The sequence below is a fragment of the Periplaneta americana genome, chromosome 6 (genome assembly GCF_040183065.1).
Source record: "Periplaneta americana isolate PAMFEO1 chromosome 6, P.americana_PAMFEO1_priV1, whole genome shotgun sequence".
In the NCBI taxonomy this organism is placed as follows: Eukaryota; Metazoa; Arthropoda; class Insecta; order Blattodea; family Blattidae; genus Periplaneta; species Periplaneta americana.
In genome coordinates, this window is record NC_091122.1 from 35,373,906 (window position 1) to 35,393,759 (window position 19,854).

The 19,854-nt window shown below is 33.9% G+C and overlaps 2 protein-coding genes across 4 annotated transcripts in view; one reads left to right on the forward strand and one right to left on the reverse strand.

The window, feature by feature from the left end:
- On the forward strand, window positions 1-14,240 carry LOC138701201 (oocyte zinc finger protein XlCOF6.1-like). Its single transcript, XM_069827841.1, has 4 exons — window positions 1-294; window positions 1,797-1,946; window positions 4,797-4,888; window positions 8,676-14,240. The coding sequence occupies exons 1-4, from the start codon at window positions 169-171 to the stop codon at window positions 9,499-9,501; spliced, it is 1,194 nt and encodes a 397-aa protein (XP_069683942.1). The 5' UTR covers window positions 1-168; the 3' UTR covers window positions 9,502-14,240.
- LOC138701203 (D-beta-hydroxybutyrate dehydrogenase, mitochondrial-like) overlaps window positions 10,756-19,854 on the reverse strand; it is a 26,110-nt gene continuing 17,011 nt past the window's right edge. For 2 of the 3 annotated variants that reach the window (XM_069827849.1, XM_069827848.1), the window contains exons 7-8: window positions 18,224-18,366; window positions 12,936-13,340 (exon numbers count right to left, since the gene is read on the reverse strand). In XM_069827849.1, the coding sequence (XP_069683950.1) occupies window positions 13,185-13,340; window positions 18,224-18,366 (299 nt within the window). In that variant the 3' untranslated portion in view covers window positions 12,936-13,184. Of the gene's footprint in view, window positions 11,778-12,935; window positions 13,341-18,223; window positions 18,367-19,854 lie in introns of those variants that run through there. The other variant, XM_069827850.1, reaches the window with a different exon arrangement.

Sequence of the window (19,854 nt, forward strand, 5' to 3'; positions counted from 1 at the left end):
ACCAAACAGTAGCGAATGTCGCTTGAACAGGTGATAGCACAGTTTTGAGGCCAGTTGAAGTGTGAATTGAGGTGTGAGGAGAGGTTATGTATAGGATACCTAATGTTACCAGTATTATTATTATTCTTAGTAATGCAACTTACGACATTTTTCTAAGTATTGGTAAACATGTCGTTGAATTTCGACAAAATATGCCGCCTATGTATGATACAACCAAATGATAGTCTGTTGCCACTTTTTCAACACGACGACAATCTTCCTGGCAAAGTCATGACGGTGGTTCCACTACTGAAGGTTAATTTTACTTTGTATTTGGATAAAAGCAGTGATATATATTTTTTATTGTAATCAATACAATATCCCGTAGGCTAAGAATGAAAACCTCGCATATCAAATAAAAAAAATGCTTTTTTTGTCTTAATCGGAAGATAATCTCGTAACTCATCCGTAAAAAGTGTAAAAACAACTGTTTCTATTTCTGATTTAAAATTAAATTTGGTCAATTATGTTTAAAAAATATATAAAAATTAAATCTGCAGACAGTTTTTTGTTCCTCCTGTAAAATTTGGTTTTCGTGAGATACGAGGTTTTCATTCTTAGCTGACGAATTCGATTACTGTGGAATTAATGATAAGATAATAAACAATTTACTTGTATAACTACGAAGCTATTCTCTACTGTATTACTGGTGTCAAAAGATCTCGTGAAACCAAAATTCTTGTGGTAATTGGGCATTAAGAGTTCTTTTCTTATTTGAGATGACCAAAGTTCAAAAGGAAGCCTTTCATAACGAGATTTGTAAACCACTTATCTTGGAAACTAATCCACCTCAACAGTGTCTTTACTGCTATAGCAAAATGTAACTGTCGAATATGCTGTCAACATATGATTAGATTTATTCTGAAATACTAACTTAGAGCATCATGTAAATAATCAGTATCTGAACCCATTTCCTGTTTATAACATTATGTAATTAACACTGTATGATTCATCTTGAAGCACTATTTCTTCTTTATTTCACTCCATTATATATTTTGACGAATGTATGCTTTTAATTAAGTGATTATAATTAGGCTACACATTTTATGTGTATTTTTATTGTAAATGATTTCAATCTCGTAACTTTAAAGGTTTTGTTCCGTATTTTTATGTCTGATATCACTGCGCCTCAAAAATTTGCTATGTATTTTTAAAAAGATTTTGCAAGAGAAAGAAAGAAATAAGCATTGTCACTTTTAATTTTCTGGATTTTCAAAGATAATTACTTTCTGTATAATTTCAATAATTACAAGAAAAATAATAAGGGGAAATATAAAAATGGTTAATTCTTTTATACTACCCCGATAATTTTAGATATACTTTTATTAACTTCTTTTTTCCACCAAAATCTGTGACATTTCCACGTCCCATGAATTGTTTTTGAGATGCCAAGGCAGATGGCACATTTGTAGGACTGTCCCAGAAGATCTCGGATGTATAGCAACCCAAAATGAGAGAAAGGTACAGAGTTGATCCACAGTCTAGTATATACTACAGTCACGAAGCTCAATACGTAGTAAATATGCATCCATAGATAGTTGCTAACCACTAGGATCGCTAATATCGCCTCATTACAGACAATGCGAAATAGTACTGGCACAGTCTATTCTTCCTAGCACCCTCACAACTCAAGCTTCGTGACTGTATATACTACATTGTGGTTGAACTAATGAAAGTGTTTTCTTTAGCCGTACATTTCTGCACTCTTAAGATGTTTAATGTTGAGAAAAGTATTTATTTATCTTCATATTTTACAGTTGTGCATTGGTGACGGCCTGCCAGAACAGGTGTGTTCTCAGTGTGTGCAGCAGGTGAACATAAGCTACAATTTTAAGGTTCAGTGTGAAACTATTGACGCAACACTCAGACATCTGTTGTCTTGCCAACAGTTCTCAACTAATTTACAGGTATAACTAATTAGTAAAACATATCGTTTGAAAACAAAGATTTGTAATTTTTAAAAATATATATATGAAATAATAACAATCATCATCATCTTCATGGTAGGCCTCGGCCCGTTCTGCTCTCAAAATTCATCTTCCCATCGTCTTCTAGGACATTCCACATCTCTGTGACCTTGTGGCTGGTATAATAGTGCTTGTTTAGTTAACTTAGAAGAATCCATTCTTAAAATATGTTCATGCCATTTTTGTTTGTAATTTTGTATTTTTTCATGTAAATTAAAAATTTTTAGTTCTTGTCTTATTGTTTCACTAGGAATATGGTCTTTTAGAGTACATCCTGAAACGTATCTGAGGAACTTCATCTCTGATGTTTCTAATAATCTTCTGTCTGATCTATTCATGGCCCAATTTTCTGATCCATATGTCACAATGGGAACTGCCATTGCTTTATAAAACTTTAGTTTTGTTTCTTTTGTTGTTTTTGTTTGTAATGTTCTTTTAATTGTCCCACACATGCTTTGAAATTTGTAATTTTTCTCCTTTCTATCGTTTTTTCAATTATAGGATACTAGGTTGGTTTTGTTGGTATTTTGCAGCCTTTTAGAGATGCAATTAAGCTTTTTACTAAGGAGCAAGCATTCCCTTTTTTGTCTAATTATTTGTGTTATTATTTTGCTCCTATTTTTAGATTATTTTTGTATTTGTTGGTTTGATTTGTAATTCCTTATTTTACTGGTTTTGTGGCTTGTGCAGCAAATGCTGCAAACTAAGTTCATTAGACGTTTCAATAAAAATTTTTCAGGTTTATTTTCAATGAAAAATACCAGACATTTTGAAAGTTATTTGCTTCCATAATAATGAAATATACTCCCTCTGAATGGTTTTTATGCCAAATACTTTTTCTTGACTCTATGTATCCTATGTATCTTGAGTTTCAACGTGAAAACGCAAGTGACAATGTCAGAGCGATCAGTGTGTTTTTCATGTGGGAGTAAAGCAATAGCTATTTCAGGTCATTGTGGATTGTAAAAGTCAGGTTTGCTATGCTTTTGAAGAATAGACATAGCATTTTGGTATAGCTGCTGCATGTAGAGCTTGAAATGTAGAGGGTAAAATCATTTTATTCTGCTAAGAGATCTTGCTGAAATGATTGGGAGACTACAAAATTTTGTAGGCCTCTTATTTTATCAGTAAGTAATACCGTCTTTCCTCTCTCGAGCCAATACTGAAGAGAATGACGCATATAAGTATCTACATCAGACCGCCATTAAATATGTGAAAAAGACCCAACCCCATTTGATTAATAACTATAAAAATAGTTGATTTTTAATAACAATATTATTATCTTACGTAAGTTTTGTAGTTTTATATATATATATATATATATATATATATATATATATATATATATATATATATATAATAGTAAATTATAGAAATGAAGATCTAATTTAACACAATCTCTATATCTACTTATATAACTCCAAAACGTTTCACTTTCATATCATCAGTATAGCATTAATATGTATAATTAATGAAAAATAGTCACATAATGGCATTAACTGTAATGAAATTTAATTTCTAATGGTAATTATGTCATCAAGCCATCTCAAGTTTTGTAGATTTCAATATCCAATACACAACTGTACTCAGAAAATTACACACCGCAGAATCAGACCTGTAAATTATTTTTAGTAAGTCTTGACGTTTTAGTAACCAATTGAATTTGAACTATAAATATGTCAGCAATCCTGCAGGTCATGGTCTTCGTGTAATAGCTATTGTTTATTGTAGTATGTGTTTTGTTTTATTCCGAAATCACGGCCGTGCTGAAATGCAATTATTTCTCAAAACTGAAGAAAGATGGATTTTGGAAAATAGGAAAATAATGTACGAAAATTGATATTTCATTGAAAACTACTATTTTTCTGAAAAAATGTTGGGTTCCAAGCTTCAAAGTGAGGGGTCATTTATTAAAATCCGTTCAGCCGTTTTCCCGTAATTTCCATTACCAGTTCAAATTATATATATAGATGTGACATCCTAAATATTTAAAACTTTGTACTTGTTCGATAATTTCATATGAAATAAAAGTAATTATTCATTTCTGTAAAGTAAAATAAATTAATGTTTTAAAACATTATTAGTACTTCTAAGTTTATTTCCTAGATGTAGTCGAGTTGTGTGGCATAGTCTCCTTTCCAGAGAGCACATATTTGTTGATTCACAATAACGTTTGGGAGTTTCTTTTTCGGATGTTGTAAAATAAGTGCATTCATTCCTGTTCTGGATTGTTTGATAATGTTCCATTGAATCTGTGTGACTTTCTGATTTATTTGAACTTGATATTAACTTGAATCATTCACCTGAACGATGTTGTAACCAACACTTTTATTGAAAGTGAGTTAAAGATGGCTCAACGTTTTGTCTGCCCTCCTGCATGCAATAGGAAACGTTGTTTTTGCGTAAATCAACAGTTGACACTATTACAGATATTTGAAATTACTGTTAAGTAGAACAACGTTATAACCAAACTTCTGTGTGTCCACAACATTCTTAGTGTACATACTGACTCAGTGCCAAATCATTATGTCATAGATTTGTAAATCTTTTGCCCATTTACTTCGTCAAGACCTTCCTAAACTCAACAATTAATGCTAAGTCATTCAGAATACAGATATGCCATAATTCATTTAGTTAAACATTCATTTTTAGCAATTTATTAATTCTTCATTGTTTGGTACACTCTTTTAACACTTGTACGATATAATCACTGATTCACAATAACTTCTTTACTGTGTTAATATTATAAAAATACTTGGCTGACTAGTTTCGAAACTAATTGTGTTACAGGAAGAGCTGTTGGCACCAGTTAAAGAGGAAATTGTAAAACCAGAAATCATATATGATGAAGAAGTAGACATTGAGAATGACAGCAGCTCACGGTGAGACTCATCAATATAATGTATAATCTCGAGGTTGTGCATTTAACTTGCAATTCTTTGCATCATTCCAGCATCTAGTACTTTCAATCATATTGAATGATTAGCATACTGCCTACTGTATTTATTTGGCTATAAGATCCCCCCTTTTTCTCTATTTTTACATAGAAAATTGGGGGAGGCGCAAACTTCATAAAATTATTTTTTTTGGAAGGGAATTAAAAATACGCTATTTTATTTTTATGCTGCATAATACAGGTAGTTATAATTAAAACAAAATTACAGTAAAACTCCAATAAGACGCTGTTCAAGGGATCGGGTGTAAAATGCGTATTAATGCGTATTAACCAGAACCGTGTATTAGGCGGGTATACTAATTTTGACATATACGGTATCTATTAGCCTTTTTCTTTGTTGAAATACATGATTCATGAAAGGTAATACAGTATTACTCCATTATGTAATTACTGTACTCTATGTCAAAGACATTTACATTATGTACTGTACTTAATTCTTTCGAAAAAAAAAAACATTTATAGTTGTTTGCCGTGTGCGTGTTCTCCAAGTCCTCATGTTTACCACACTTCAGTTTCTGTGATTACATCCTCCCGACGTCGCAGCTGTAGTGATTGAGTCACGATTTTTTTTTATCGTTCTTAATGTAAATGATGGGATTCCTAATGCATCAGGGAGTTGTTTCTGAGTAAGAGTACTGTTCTCATTGTACTTTCGTAAGATTTACAATTTTTCCGACACAGAAAGGGCTTTTCGTTTAACACTCATTGTAATCACATTCACAGACACTTCAATATACAAAAGGACAACAAACTGCCCAGCAAAAATTTCCAGAATTTTATTACAGCCGAGTGACGAATGCTGTTTGAGAGAGAGGGTTAACAAGAGGGTGAGGTATTGTAACTGTATGTAGGCTTTAACCACGCAGGTAAGGAGTCAAGAGGAGTAAAGAGTCGAATAAGAGGGCGTAACAAGAGGGTGGGGTATATTAAGGTATGAAGCATGAAGGTTTAAATGCGCAGGTAAAGGGTCGAATATCGAATACCAATACTTTTCAGGTTAATGGCACCAGTGATTTCAATGACCAAGATGTTTCATTGCTGTTACAGTACATTGCTGAAAATTACATCGAAAATATTCCACAAAAACAGCGTATTATGCGGGACTTGAGCACAACAAATGGGGTATTTTATAAAGACATTATATATGAAATGTGCAGGGACCGGACAAAAAAAGTGTATTACACGGGATAGCGTAATAAGCGGGCGCATCTTATCGAGGTTTTACTGTATTACAAAATTTTGTATTTTGACTTTCAAAAAGTAGGCGAGTAAATACGGCAAATATTTAAGCTCCTTCTTGTAAAAAAAAAAATAAATAAATAAATAAAATAAAAAAAAATAAAAATAAATAAATAAAAAAAATAAATTAAAAAAAAATAAAAATCCAGTACTTTTGTTAGTATGAAATTCTTTAAATTCTTTTCACTTGCTATTATTGAGGACTACATATTTTCAAGATATAGGACTTTTGACCAGTTGATAATTTCATATGGATAATGAAGAATTGTTATAGTATCAGCACAGTCTAGTGTATACAGTCACGAAGCTTGAGTTGTGAGGGTGTTAGGAACAATAGACTGTGCCAGTACTATTTCGCATTTTCTGTAATGAGGCGATAGTAGTGATCCTAGTGGTTAGCAACTATCTATGGATGCATATTTACTACGTATTGAACTTCGTGACTGTATATACTAGACCATGGTATCAGGTACTGTTGGTTGTATGGGATTAATTACACTTATATATTCGAAATATCCAAATGAACTCTTTTACATGTAACATATCGCAATTGGATTTGAAGTTCCTTAGGATAGTACATAATATATATGTAGCGCAAGTTTGAAAGAATTGGTTCATACACAGGGTTGCCATATTTAAAAAGTGAAAATTAAAAATATAGGAAATGAAAGAGGTACAAATATGCATTAATTAACTTTCTTGCATTAGATGTAGTAAATATAAAATAACATTAAACTTGAAAACAATTACCCTGAGTCTGTGCGTGGAAGTGCCGTACTTCCTTGAATCATGGATTTGTTTAAGTAATTTAATTTAAGTTTCTGATGAAACTGTACACATAATAAATAAAAAAATAGGTCTTAAATATTATAAATGCTTCAATGGTATCAATGTCCAGAAGTCCATTCGTCAGTCCATGATGAGCTCTTAATTGAAAATTAAAAAAAAAAAAAGAAAAACATGCTCCACAGAGGCATTGGTCCCAGGAAGAGTAGAGATGAATTCTACCATATAGACGAAAATGCAGAAATATCTAACTTCCTCATGAAATTTCTCGAAAATTTGCACCCATTTCCTTACCTTCCATAGATAAATTATTATCACTGACTTATTGAGCAATATAAACTTCGTCGAAAAAAGTAATAGAATCTAAGTGGCTGATATAGAGTTAGAGTTCAAATGACAAGAATAGCCATACCCAGACTTGAGCAAAACACTCTGTCCTTGACATACCAATGAAACATTTGAGGCATGCAGTTCGAAAATCCTCTAAATCGATTCGAGCAAATCTTTCAGGAAACGAAAAAAATCTTTTATCCATGACCATAACGAAAAACATGCCTTTACTAAATACTTTTGCGTTTGTAAAGTAGGCTTTTATTCAGCATTACTTTATTCCACTAGTGAGATAAAGACTTTATCTCACAGTTCATTAGTATTTTCCTAGTACCCGGGTACACACGTATACTTTTCCATTCAACTATTACTCAAGAAGTTAATATATTAGTTACTAGATGTCACTACCTCTACTTCTTTATTACCATTTCTTAAATATACATACACTCAATCTCCTTCTCTTTTCTCTATCTACTACGTCGTAATTTGTGCATTGCATCCATATCTAATATGTATTTTTTTTAAATTTTGTAATAATTTACCTTTTGGGATGTGAGGAGACTTGAACCTGCGAAGTTGGGTTTATAGGATTTTAAAACAATATGTGTTAGTCAACTGAGCTAAACAGACACGATGATAAGTTAAGTTTAATATTCCTCTTAAGTTTACAGAAGTAAAATATGAAATTATTTTAATCACATTAGTCCCGTGAACAGTTCTAAATAATCCCTGAAACTTCAAAAAGACGAAAATACACGTTTAAAATGAAAAAAATTTATATTAAAATTATATAATTAATTATAATTTGTTATTTATCCATGCCTTAAATACCATTCTTCACTAATGGCCTCCTACATCATAACCTACCTAGTGTAATTTAAGCACTCGGCTGACGCCTCGTGCTTAAATCTTTCCACTCGCGCAATAAAGATGCACTTACCTCACAAGTACCATAAATAACTATTACTGCTTTTGTTTTTATTCTGAGATGACAAGGCTTTTAGAGGATATTGGAAAAGTAACTATTTTTCAGATGAGCATTTTCACTATGGGTCAGTAGAGTGTATTAATCCATACTGTGAAGAGATTAAAAATAATTTTGCTGAAAAAGTGGATTTGGATTTAGAGGGCTTTGGAATTGTATGCCACAATTGTTTAATTCAATATGAACCAGTTCGACATTTAAATCCAATGTTATATATATATTTTTTGGGTTCACTGAAAATCAGAACTTTTATGCTTCGGAATCCCAGGCTGCAGATCTCGATTTTAATATGGTTCCGGAGACATATGGCAACCCTATTCTTAGACAGAAAAATTATTTATTTTCATCCCAGCTATTATAATCTTTGTCTTAGGTTTCATGATGCAGTTGAATCAGACTCCTGGACCAGTAGTGTACTGCCTGAATTACAACAGGAAGATGTAAGAAGAGGTCCCATTGACCAGTTCCAAGAAAGCAAAGTCATTACTGTAAAAAATACAACAGATAAACACAGATTTGTGTGCGATGTCTGTGGAAAGATATTTAAGATGAAGAAACGCCTACAGTGTCACATGCTGTCTCATACCGGAGAAAAACCATTTTCTTGTGATGTGTGCGGTAAAATGTTTGCGCTGAAAGAATGTTTGAAAATACACTCACGAATTCACACGGGTGAAAAACCATACTGCTGTGAAGAGTGCGGAGCTCGTTTCACTCAGAAGAGCGGTCTTCTCATCCACAGCAGGACTCACACGGGGAATAAACCATATGCGTGTGTCGAGTGTGGTGTGAGGTTCGCACGTCCCGCTCATCTGCAGTCCCATCTGGTGAGGCACACGGGTGAAAAGGCTTTTCCATGCAGTCAGTGCGGAAGAGAATTCGGAAGAAGGGATTCGTTAAAAAAGCACATGCAAGTTCACACCGGCCATAAACCGTTCCTGTGTACAGTGTGCGGTAAATGTTTCGCACAGAGTCAACAGCTTAAAGTGCATATTGCAACACATTCGGACAAGAAACCTTTCATGTGTTTACAGTGTGGAAAAGGTTTTGCGAACAATGCTCGTCTGAAAGATCATTTGACTATACATTCTGGTAAAAGACCATTTTCATGTCAACACTGTGCTAAAGGTTTTGTGAGAAGAGAACATCTCAAGTACCATTTAAATGCTGTACATGGTAAACAACAAATAAATTCATGACCCCAAGACATACAGTATTCATTTCAGTACAGTATCTCAAATGTGGACTCGTGAAGAGACAGCCAGTGACATCCAAAGGACATTGCTCATATATCAAATGAATCCGTACTTTGTATATGTTTAAGCTGTCAAGCTTAGTTCTTTTCCAAGTGCTTGACAATGGCTCTGAGAGTTTTGGATTCAAACCCAGGAATGAAAAAAGACTTGAACAGACACATGTGAAAGGTTCATAATTCTCATGTATTTACTTACTTATAGTTTTTAAAGGCTCGTCTTCACTATTAAACATTTAACAAGATGTTATTTGTAATAAACATTGAGGTTAGTTGGCCTACATTTGCACTGTAATGTTACCATATTCACATTTTATAACACAATACAATACGCTATATAAATTTGTACATTTTTTCCTTCATTGGATACAATAAAACAATGGCTTTGGAATAATAATAATAATAATTCTTGATGCGTAAAAGAGATGCACTTAAAATAGAAAAGAAAATTATTTCCCAAGTTTCAACTGCTGATACTCTTTAAGTACAGTGAAACCTGTTCAACGGAAGTGACATGGTCCTAATTCTTTTCCGTTGTGGACAGGTTTCCGTATTATTCAGGTGTGACATTAAAATGCAATATTTTGTCATTCATATATATGAAAAACAAAATGGGATGCCGCAAACTGCAAGAAGTACAAAATATTCCATTTAACACTCATCACATTAAATCAGCTTTCTTTTGCTTATTACGTTTGTGAATCATCTTGATTAAAATCTCATTTTCTGTATAAATATTATCGTAACTCACTCAGTCATTAAACATTACTAATGTTTACTAATCTCATTCTATTTAATATCTAACACTATACTCTAATACTGTACTGCATATCACTGCACATTATTAATTAACTGGACTAGGAGCCATCCATTAGAAGCCTTGAATTCTGGTTTATTAAATTTCTTTCCCAGTTCAATAGCTTGCTTTGCAGAATAGATCCAGAAATTGGCTTGTTCTTTGAAAGGTCATGAAGAACCCACTCCCACAACAGTTCATTTATTTTCACATAAACAGTTGCTTTCTGGCTCCTCTTGTGTCACCAATATTGGCCGCACGCCATTCACTCATTATGATCTTTATTTTTTAAAGTGTCACACCTGAGTTTTCCACAACTCTACTTCAATATTATTTCACATAGACTTTGTTTCTAATTTTACTTTATCTCGATAACTTTTACTTCATCACTTAATGTTAATGCCACATTTAATGCAACTTTTTTTTTTACCTGGAAATCACTACACTTGCGCTCTGTCTAGCTATAAGACAGTATACGGGTGTGAAGCATTGAAAATCTTTGAAGGGACTCGTCTGCCTAGTCAACAGGATAATAAAATTTATGACCGACAGGCCAATACACCCTCATACCCTCTAAAATTTTGCAAAGAAAACTTGTTTTTAACTTAGTGACCTACATATTTCGTATATTCCTTGAAATTACACGCTGTTTCAAAACATAATTACAAAATATAGTGTGTCCAAAATATTGTTTCTGTTTTGAACAGTAGCAGACAGTTTCCGTTTCCGCATTGGACAGTTTCTGTTTTATTCAGGAAAAATTACACGTAATTATACAAATTTTGCCGGGACCAATAAATTGTTCCGAAATAGACAGAATTCCGGATTATTCAGGTTCCGATTTGAACAGGTTTCACTGTATTAAGATTATGTACGCCATACTTAATTATTAATACTTATGTTAGTTAAATGTATGAACTTAAAAAAAATTGGATAAAGGTATTTATGAGTAAATTTGTTAGGACTGGGCCCTCATCTTACAGAAAAAGAATTTACTGGCCCGGTCCCTGAAAGGTCTATTAATTGCCAATAACTGTTCTTGTAATGAAGCAGGACGAAAGTAATTTAATATATCTGTATGAAATGCATCCAAACTTCAGTGGTGTAAAATAGCACAATCAACACTTTCCCACCAACTTATCTGTGGCATGTAAGCTAATGACCTGATATGCATGCGTGATTGATAAATGCCAGACCTGAACCTTTGTAATAACCTCCATTAAAATCTTTAAGAAGTCCACAATATCACGAAATGTATTACCAGAAAAGGTAGTTTTATTAAGAAATAATCAATCCAGGGGACTATCAACAGGCTTGTATTGTAATTCACTACAGTGAAACAGATTATGTAAAGTACGAGTGGGTAATTATGAGGTAGATGGAAGAATCACTTCCGGCAAGCTGTGGAGAACATTGCAGAGGCAAGTCTGTAAAAAATAATCCACATAAAATAGAAGAATCAGAAGACAATATCCTGGTCATAATACACTATCTACCAAAAATAATTGGACATTGTTTTTGTGCCTTTAGAACCTCGTAGTACCACCTCTTGTTGCTATAACAGCAGCCACCCTGTCAGGCATGCTTTCCACTAGTTTGTATAGGATATCCTCTGGAATGTGTTGCCATTCCTCTTGCAATATGGCACTGAGTTGTACAATGGAAGTTGGCCGCATCTCCCGAGACCTCAATCACCGGTCCAATTCGTCTCTAAGGTGCTCAGTGGGATTGAAATCAGAACTCTGTGCAGGCCAGTCCAACCGGTGAACATTATTGTCCGCATACCACTGCATAGTAGCCGCCGAAACATGGGGCCAACTTCCATTGCAGTTATATTGTCAGACTCCAAAGCAGCTATTCTATCAATAGTCTCTAAACACACACCTTCACCTCAAACAGCAGAAATAACTAAAATGCTCTCTCAATTAATATCACTCAATAAAAGAATTGTATTCCAATGGATACCATCCCATTGTGGAATCCTGGGAAACGAGAATGCAGATGCTTTAGCAAAGAAGGGCAGCACTGCTACTTACAGACCTGTTACTAAATCTACGTATTACTCTGTGAAAAGATTTATTAAACCTACATACTTAGACTTCAACAAACAAAATTTGATAACACAATCTCAAGGGAAAAAATGGAACTCTCTCTGCATCATAATCCACAGTTAATTTCCGATTTACCACGAAAATCGTCTGTAGCTGCATTTAGATTGGCAACAGCCCATGATTGTTTGGCCAAACACCTGCATAGAATTGGGATATATCAGTCCCCTAACTGCCCATTGTGCAACTCAAACCAAGAAATGGATTCGGAACACCTCAAAATCTGTGCTTCAGTGGCTGGCCATGATAATATCTTTGAAAAATATTGGAGTGCAAGAGGTAAATGACTTTAATGTCAAACACCTGGCATTAGAAAACAACAACAAAATTTATTGAATGAATTTCTGTTGTTCATACACAGTCATCCAGTGGTTTCTGCTAGCGGAACCTGTTTGCCTGGTTGTTTTCCGCACAGGTGACTTAGAAAAGAAGATCCTGTACAGTAATTTATATGATAATAAAGACTTGAAACTGCACTCTAATGAGACTGTTCAGATTTAATTATAAAATGTATATATATTTTAGAAATATTGTACATTACCACATATTGAGAAGAAATTCCTCTCATTTTTAATATTTCCAGAGCTTTATAGAAATATACATGAATACATCGTGAAAGGCTTGAGAATTCTTTTCTCTAAAAATAACACAAATGTTTACTAATTGCTAGTTACAGATATGAAATGTAGCTGAGATTCTACCTGAAAACATGTGTTGCTGGAAGTGTTACGTGAAAAGTTTTTCAAACACCCATTCTGGCAGATGAGTATTGATCCAAACTGAAAGTTTGAAATATAACTCCATGGGCTGGTAGCGTGGATGAGGGTACTGATGTACAAGTGCCTTTGTCAGAGCTTCCAAAACAGGTTCCTTATCTGTTGTCTGCAAATATCGTACATAATCACATAAAAATTAGTGTTTGTATACATGCACATGTGATCGTTAAAAGTAATCCACAAGCATGTAAAGAAGGTTGAATTATTCTGAACCACTAAATTCAAAAGCATGCAGGGAGTGCTGTTCATTAAAAAACTTTCACTGATGAATAGGGACCGGATTTTTATGTAATTACATATTATATTCCTTTCAACCTTTCCCTGAGCACGAGTTTTTTACTCCTTCAGGGAAGAACTAAGATTGTATTTCTGTCAATGTTATTTTATTAACAACAATAAACAACAATATATGAATAACAAATCTTTGCGAAGCTTGTAATTACCATTAATATATTAAAATTTGATACTACATATTTTTACATATTTACCCCACATTACATATCGTGGCTTGGTATTACATAAATCTACATATTTAGGGGTTTTATTCATTTTTACTTCTCTAAAATGAAAAAAAAAAAAATACTTCTGCTGGGGAAGTTTACAATTTGAAATACACAGATTTAAAAAGCCTTTTTATCTACCCAAGAAAGGATATATTTCTGGACGAAACATAATGTCCTTAGTTCCAGGAAGTAATAGAGGCACTCACCCCATACCGCCTACTGTAAATATGAGTGAAGAAAAAGCAACCTTTTTCATACAACTACTGTACCTTGTATTGTAAAAATCACTCAGAAAGTAGCGTTGCCTTCATGCTGTGGAGTGGGACGAGGACGACATGATTTGTTTCGAAGTATAATTGTTCTGAACACGTCTAACAAACCGTTTCCATATAATTTGCAACCTTACCCACCCTCAGAAAAACCCGTGTCAAGTCTGACATGAGCCGCAATAAAGTAGCCGACTTTTGAAAAGAAGCTGGAGTAAAGGAACAAACTGGAAAGATGTTGAAAGATAGAAATAAATAGCTTTTCAGGTTATTGCTTGACCTCTTTACTTTAAATTTAGTACGCCTATACGAAAATGGGATTTTCCGAGCAATTAGAAAATATGGTTCTCAGCTGAAATAATCCTATCCTTCTGAATGAGACAGGAAGGTCACTTTTCAAACAACAGTTTGTAAATGCCTATAGTTTGAGGTTTTAGTAGGTACTTTGTTTCTTACAGGGAGCAGCTAAAATGCATGTGTCCCACATCTCCTCTTATTTTCTCTTAATCCAGTAAAGCAAAACAGTGCTTGCAGTACTGTTGTGTCATTCATTTCACTTAGTTCTCTAGTTCAAGTGAGTTTATCTACTACTTTTAACTAACTAAAATAGTCCCTATATTTTCAACCCTAAAGACAAAAATAAAATCATGGATTGTGATGGACGAAGCTTTCACTACAGATGGAAAAATAGTAATGTGTCAAGTGTGCAGTAAAAAAGTTGGGTGGTCTATGAAATCACAATTGGAGAGTCTTACCTATCCTATACCTGCCAGATATTGATATTAAATATTTTCATGATTTTACATATTTTGGTACATATTCAGCTTATTTTTCTTACATAAATATGTACATATTTCACACCTTGATATTACATAAAAATCCTGTCCCTACTGATGAAGTATTAAGTTATTTAAATTAAATGACACCTTTACTGCATTAATATTTAAATTATGGTGTTATTTTACCTCTTTGACTAGTTCCGATGTTATATCCATCATCCTATGAATTCTAGAATTCTGAGGATGGATATAACCTCGAAACTAGTCAATCACATAAAATAACACCATAATTTAAATATTAACACAGTGAAGTTGTCATTTATTTAATTTAAATAACTTAACAGTCCATCAGTGATTATATAAGTGTTAAAAGAGTGTATTCAAGAATAAATTAAAAAAAAACTTTCAATTCTGACATTTCTCTAAGAATTTTCTGTTGACAAGTTACAACTGTGTTTGGTAAATGTAGTCTACGGAAAGAAGTCACTTTTCTTACATTTACCATTTCTTAACTTTAGTACACTCATAAGACATCATTAGTTTATATCTCATTTAGCTTAACTTACCTACCATGTTACAACATAAACTTTTTGCCTTTCTGACTTGCTGGAAAGATAGTTCACTTTATGAGCTAGCAGATGGGACCAAAAAATAAAAATAAACAAAAAGTGACTAGGTTGGTCCTTTCTGTGGACCCTTCAAATGTCAATTTATTAATAATTTTCGAATGATTTATCCATGTGGGATATTTATACACAAAATTTATGCCATAATACCATTCTTATCATTCCTGCTGATTAAGTTTTTCTTGTAGATATCAAAAGTAAAAACTTGGTGTTGAAGTTCATATTTTGCACTAGAGATTTTTACTTAACTGAATGACACGAATCGAGTATTATTATTATTATTATTATTATTATTATTATTATTATTATTATTATTATTATTATTATTATTATTATCTTTTTTTTTAATAAGAACAGCCATGTGAAAACTGTACTCATATTATAAATGTAACCTAGCCCTCTCAACTCGTAAAAGAAGTCTATTGCAAAGGATTGCCACTATATGTAATTCTAAATCGGAAAACTCTTCCTAAAGAGCATTCCCTGGTATTATACACTACTGTTTGTGAAAAGTGCAACATTAGTAAATAAATAAATAAAATAATAATATATAAAGACTTCCTTTAATTTATATAATAATAATTTTTAAGTACTGGTAAGTACCTAATGTAAGTTTTATACAGTGGCGTAGCCAGACTAATTTTGAATGGGCCGGATATGCAGGGTTTAGAAAGTACCTGACTCATCTCCTAACAATGCCGCTGCCATCAACTCTCTTGAAACTCATTCACGGAAGTATTATTTAATAACATGCAAAATTATGATAAATAATCATGCAAGGCATATCTATACAAACGCTTCATAAGGTGAACTGGAGCTGTCGAGATTTTCTAGCAACGAATCTGTCGATCGCTGATGATAGGTCCTACAACAAATCTCAACTTTTCTCTCTCTCGATGGATAGAATTGCTAGATTACGAAGCCTTGTGCTTGACATGACTGTCAAATTTTTCTTCGCTTCAGAGCTTTGAAAAGTAATGAAGGACGAATATTTACTAATATCCATTTTTGGAGACTGAGGTGCTTCCGATAATGAATTTGCAAGAGCAAGAATATCGTCTAAACATACTAAATAAATAAGGTGTCAAAGTTTTCTAGCTGATGTAACAATTCAGTAGCCTTCATGGCTTCTTTCTTTTTATCGCTGCCAGACAATTTTTTAGGCCTAATCTAACACAGTTAAATTGGCTCTTGAAGAAATGAACCCATTATTGACTTCTTACCTTAATGCTATCGACTGTAACTATTGCTCTGGATTCATGGTTTAGTTTTAATGTTGAGTATTTTCCATAAAAAACGCAAAAATTCGCATATTTTTTTGGTGGGCCTGGGCCCACCTGCTGGGTATGCCACTGTATATAATTCTAAATCGGAAAACTCTTCCTAAAGAGCATCCCCTGGTATTATACACTTCTGTTTGTAAAAAGTGGAACATTAGTAAATAAATAAATAAAATAATAATATATAAAGGTAAAGGTATCCCTGTAACATGCCATGAAGGCACTTGGGGGGCATGGAGGTAGAGCCCCATGCTTTCCATGACCTCGGCACTAGAATGAGGTGGTGTGGTCGGCACCACGCTCTGACCGCCTTTTACCCCCGGGAAAAACCCGGTACTCAATTTTATAGGAGGCTGAGTGAACCTCGGGGCCGTTCTGAAAGTTTGGCAACGAGAAAAAATCTTGTCACCACCTGGGATCGAACCCCGGACCTACCAGTCCGTAGCCAGCTGCTCTACCAACTGAGCTACCCGGCCGCCAAGTTTTTCTTGTAGATATCAAAAGTAAATACTTGGTGTTGAAGTTCATATTTTGCACTAGAGATTTTTACTTAACTGAATGACACGAATCGAGTATTATTATTATTATTATTATTATTATTATTATTATTATTATCATCTTTTTTTGTATAAGAACAGCCATGTGAAAACTGTACTCATATTATAAATGCAACCCAGCCCTCTTAAGTCGTAAAAGATGTCTACTGCAAAGGATTGCCACTATATGTAATTCTATAGTCCTGTCGCTCTAATTTCCGGCAGCCAATCACGTTGCAGGTTGGCTACATTTAAACGTGTGCGTCTTGTGATTCGCTGATGAAGATGTTAAGCATTTCCTAAGGCTGGATAAATACTTAATATATAATCGCCCGCCATTTTGGCTCTTTCGTTAGCGTTTGCAGAAAGCACACGAGGACGTTATTTGCTGCTCATTTGGTGAATTACAATGCGTTTGATTTATTATCATAGGAGCTACGACATGATAATGTTTAATGGTGTGGCAAATAGATCCCTCGTCTGGTAGCTCGGCAACGAAAGAGCAAAAATAGCGAATGATACTACCTACCTAGACTTTATAGAGCCTTGACTTCCTAAGACGTAAGCAAAGAGGAGGAGTCACGCCGGAAATAACAGCGTCGCGACTATAAATCGGAAAACTCTTCCTAAAGAGCACCCCCTGGTATTATACACTACTGTTTGTGAAAAGTGCAACATTAGTAAATAAATAAATAAAATAATAATAATATATAAAGACTTCCTTTAATTTGTATAATAATAATTTTAAGTACTGGTGAGTACCTAATGTAAGTTTTATAATTATCTTCCACCACGAGAGTGACATTGATACGATAAAATCATCTAAAACCTATACATAGCCATTCGATTTCATTCTCTTAAAAGTTCGAGTTAGAATATGAAATTAAACAAAATTGTTTTATGAACAAGACTTCAAACTAAAAAGATGTATTCACATACCCGTAATATTAGTAAATATAATAAATGAATGAAGAATGCCTTAAACGTGCTTCAACTTACACCAAGAGTTGAATACATAATCATTTTTTCCACTAGACCATCGAAGTATTCCTTTGTGTAGTCCTTTTGAATTTCTTCCGGTATTTGTTTCCAGAGTGCTGCAGCATCTCTGCGGATTGAGTCTGGAGTGAAGACTCCCGTAGCTGTAGTCAAAAGAAGAGGATGTTAATTGTTATTGTTGTAAACAATATATTGTAAATAGCGATACTGTCAAGACATTCTTGACTCTTCCATAAGATGTTATTCTATATACTGGGTGTTCAACTCAAAATGTGTCATGGCTCGCTGTATGTCGTCATGTGGCTATCCGATGAGCCTAGGGAATTCAATTTTCCTACACTTCCGCAAAGGCATATTACCTAAATGCGAGAGAAGTTGCCTAGCAAGTACGGCGTTCATTCTGAAGATGACTTACCGATACGTACGGTAACACCAGTAGTGGCAAGAATGTGAACTGTTTGGAAACACGTACTGAAGTGAGTTTTTTTTTCTTACTGTCGGGATATGGGGGAGAGGGTTAAGAGGATTACTTACGTATTTGTTGACATTAACTTCGACGGTCAACATGGACACGGAGCATTTGATTTGTGTTGTGGAATGTTCCGTACACAACCGATGATAACAAATACCCTGCGTACGACTTGCCGGCGCAAAACACAGTTCGAAAGAGGTTATGGTAGCACACAGACCGTACAGACCGCCATCTGTTGCTACGACATTCAAGTTATACCGTACACGTTCTCAAGTTCAGATTGAAGAACACCTTAAATAATAGGCAACTTCTCTAACATATAAGCTGAAACGCGCTTCAAATCGGTGACCCAACAACAGTGACGTCATGACACACTTTGAAATGAACACCCAGTAGTATACAGTAGAACCCCAATTATCTGTCACCCTATTAACCGATTGTTGGATTATCCGTCTGTCATTTTCTCCTTTTTTTTTTGTTAAAAAATTTTGAGTACTGTACAGTACAGTAGCACGTATTTTTTTTTTTTTATATAGAGAGTGATATTGCAAGCCTTTGCCCTTACACATTATGATCTACTGTTCGAGTTATCCGTTTAATTTGTCTGCAAAACGTCTTTCAGAAGTTCCAAAAGAATACATGTTGTGCTAAGTATCGAAGGGAAGTGTTTATAATTGAGTGGTTTTGGAAAAGAGGTTCATCTCACATCGGAATACAAGATTGGAGTTACAACTGTGCGAGATTTAATAAAAAACAAGAATAAAGTGTTTAAATTACTTCAATCTATAACATGAGACCTATACTTTACTTTCTTTCCACAAAAATCCATAATAGGAAGTTTCCTTGTCCTTTAGAAACCCGTCATTAATTAATTCATTCATAGTGTTCTGTCACTCAGTAGCGGACGGTGGGTTTGAAAGTTGAGGAGGCCAAGACGTGAATGATGAGAATATAAAAATATAAGGCCTGTGACGTACCTCACTACCAAGCACAGAATTTATAGGTTTTAAGAAACTAAAATTAGGTTTTCCAATTTATGTTTTAGGATTTAAAATCTTATGTTTAGGAATTTATATGTTTTTACGGGGGAAAATAAAAATTAACAACATAGGCCTACTGTTAATATATTACAACGACTTAGTAAAGATTGCCTTTCTTT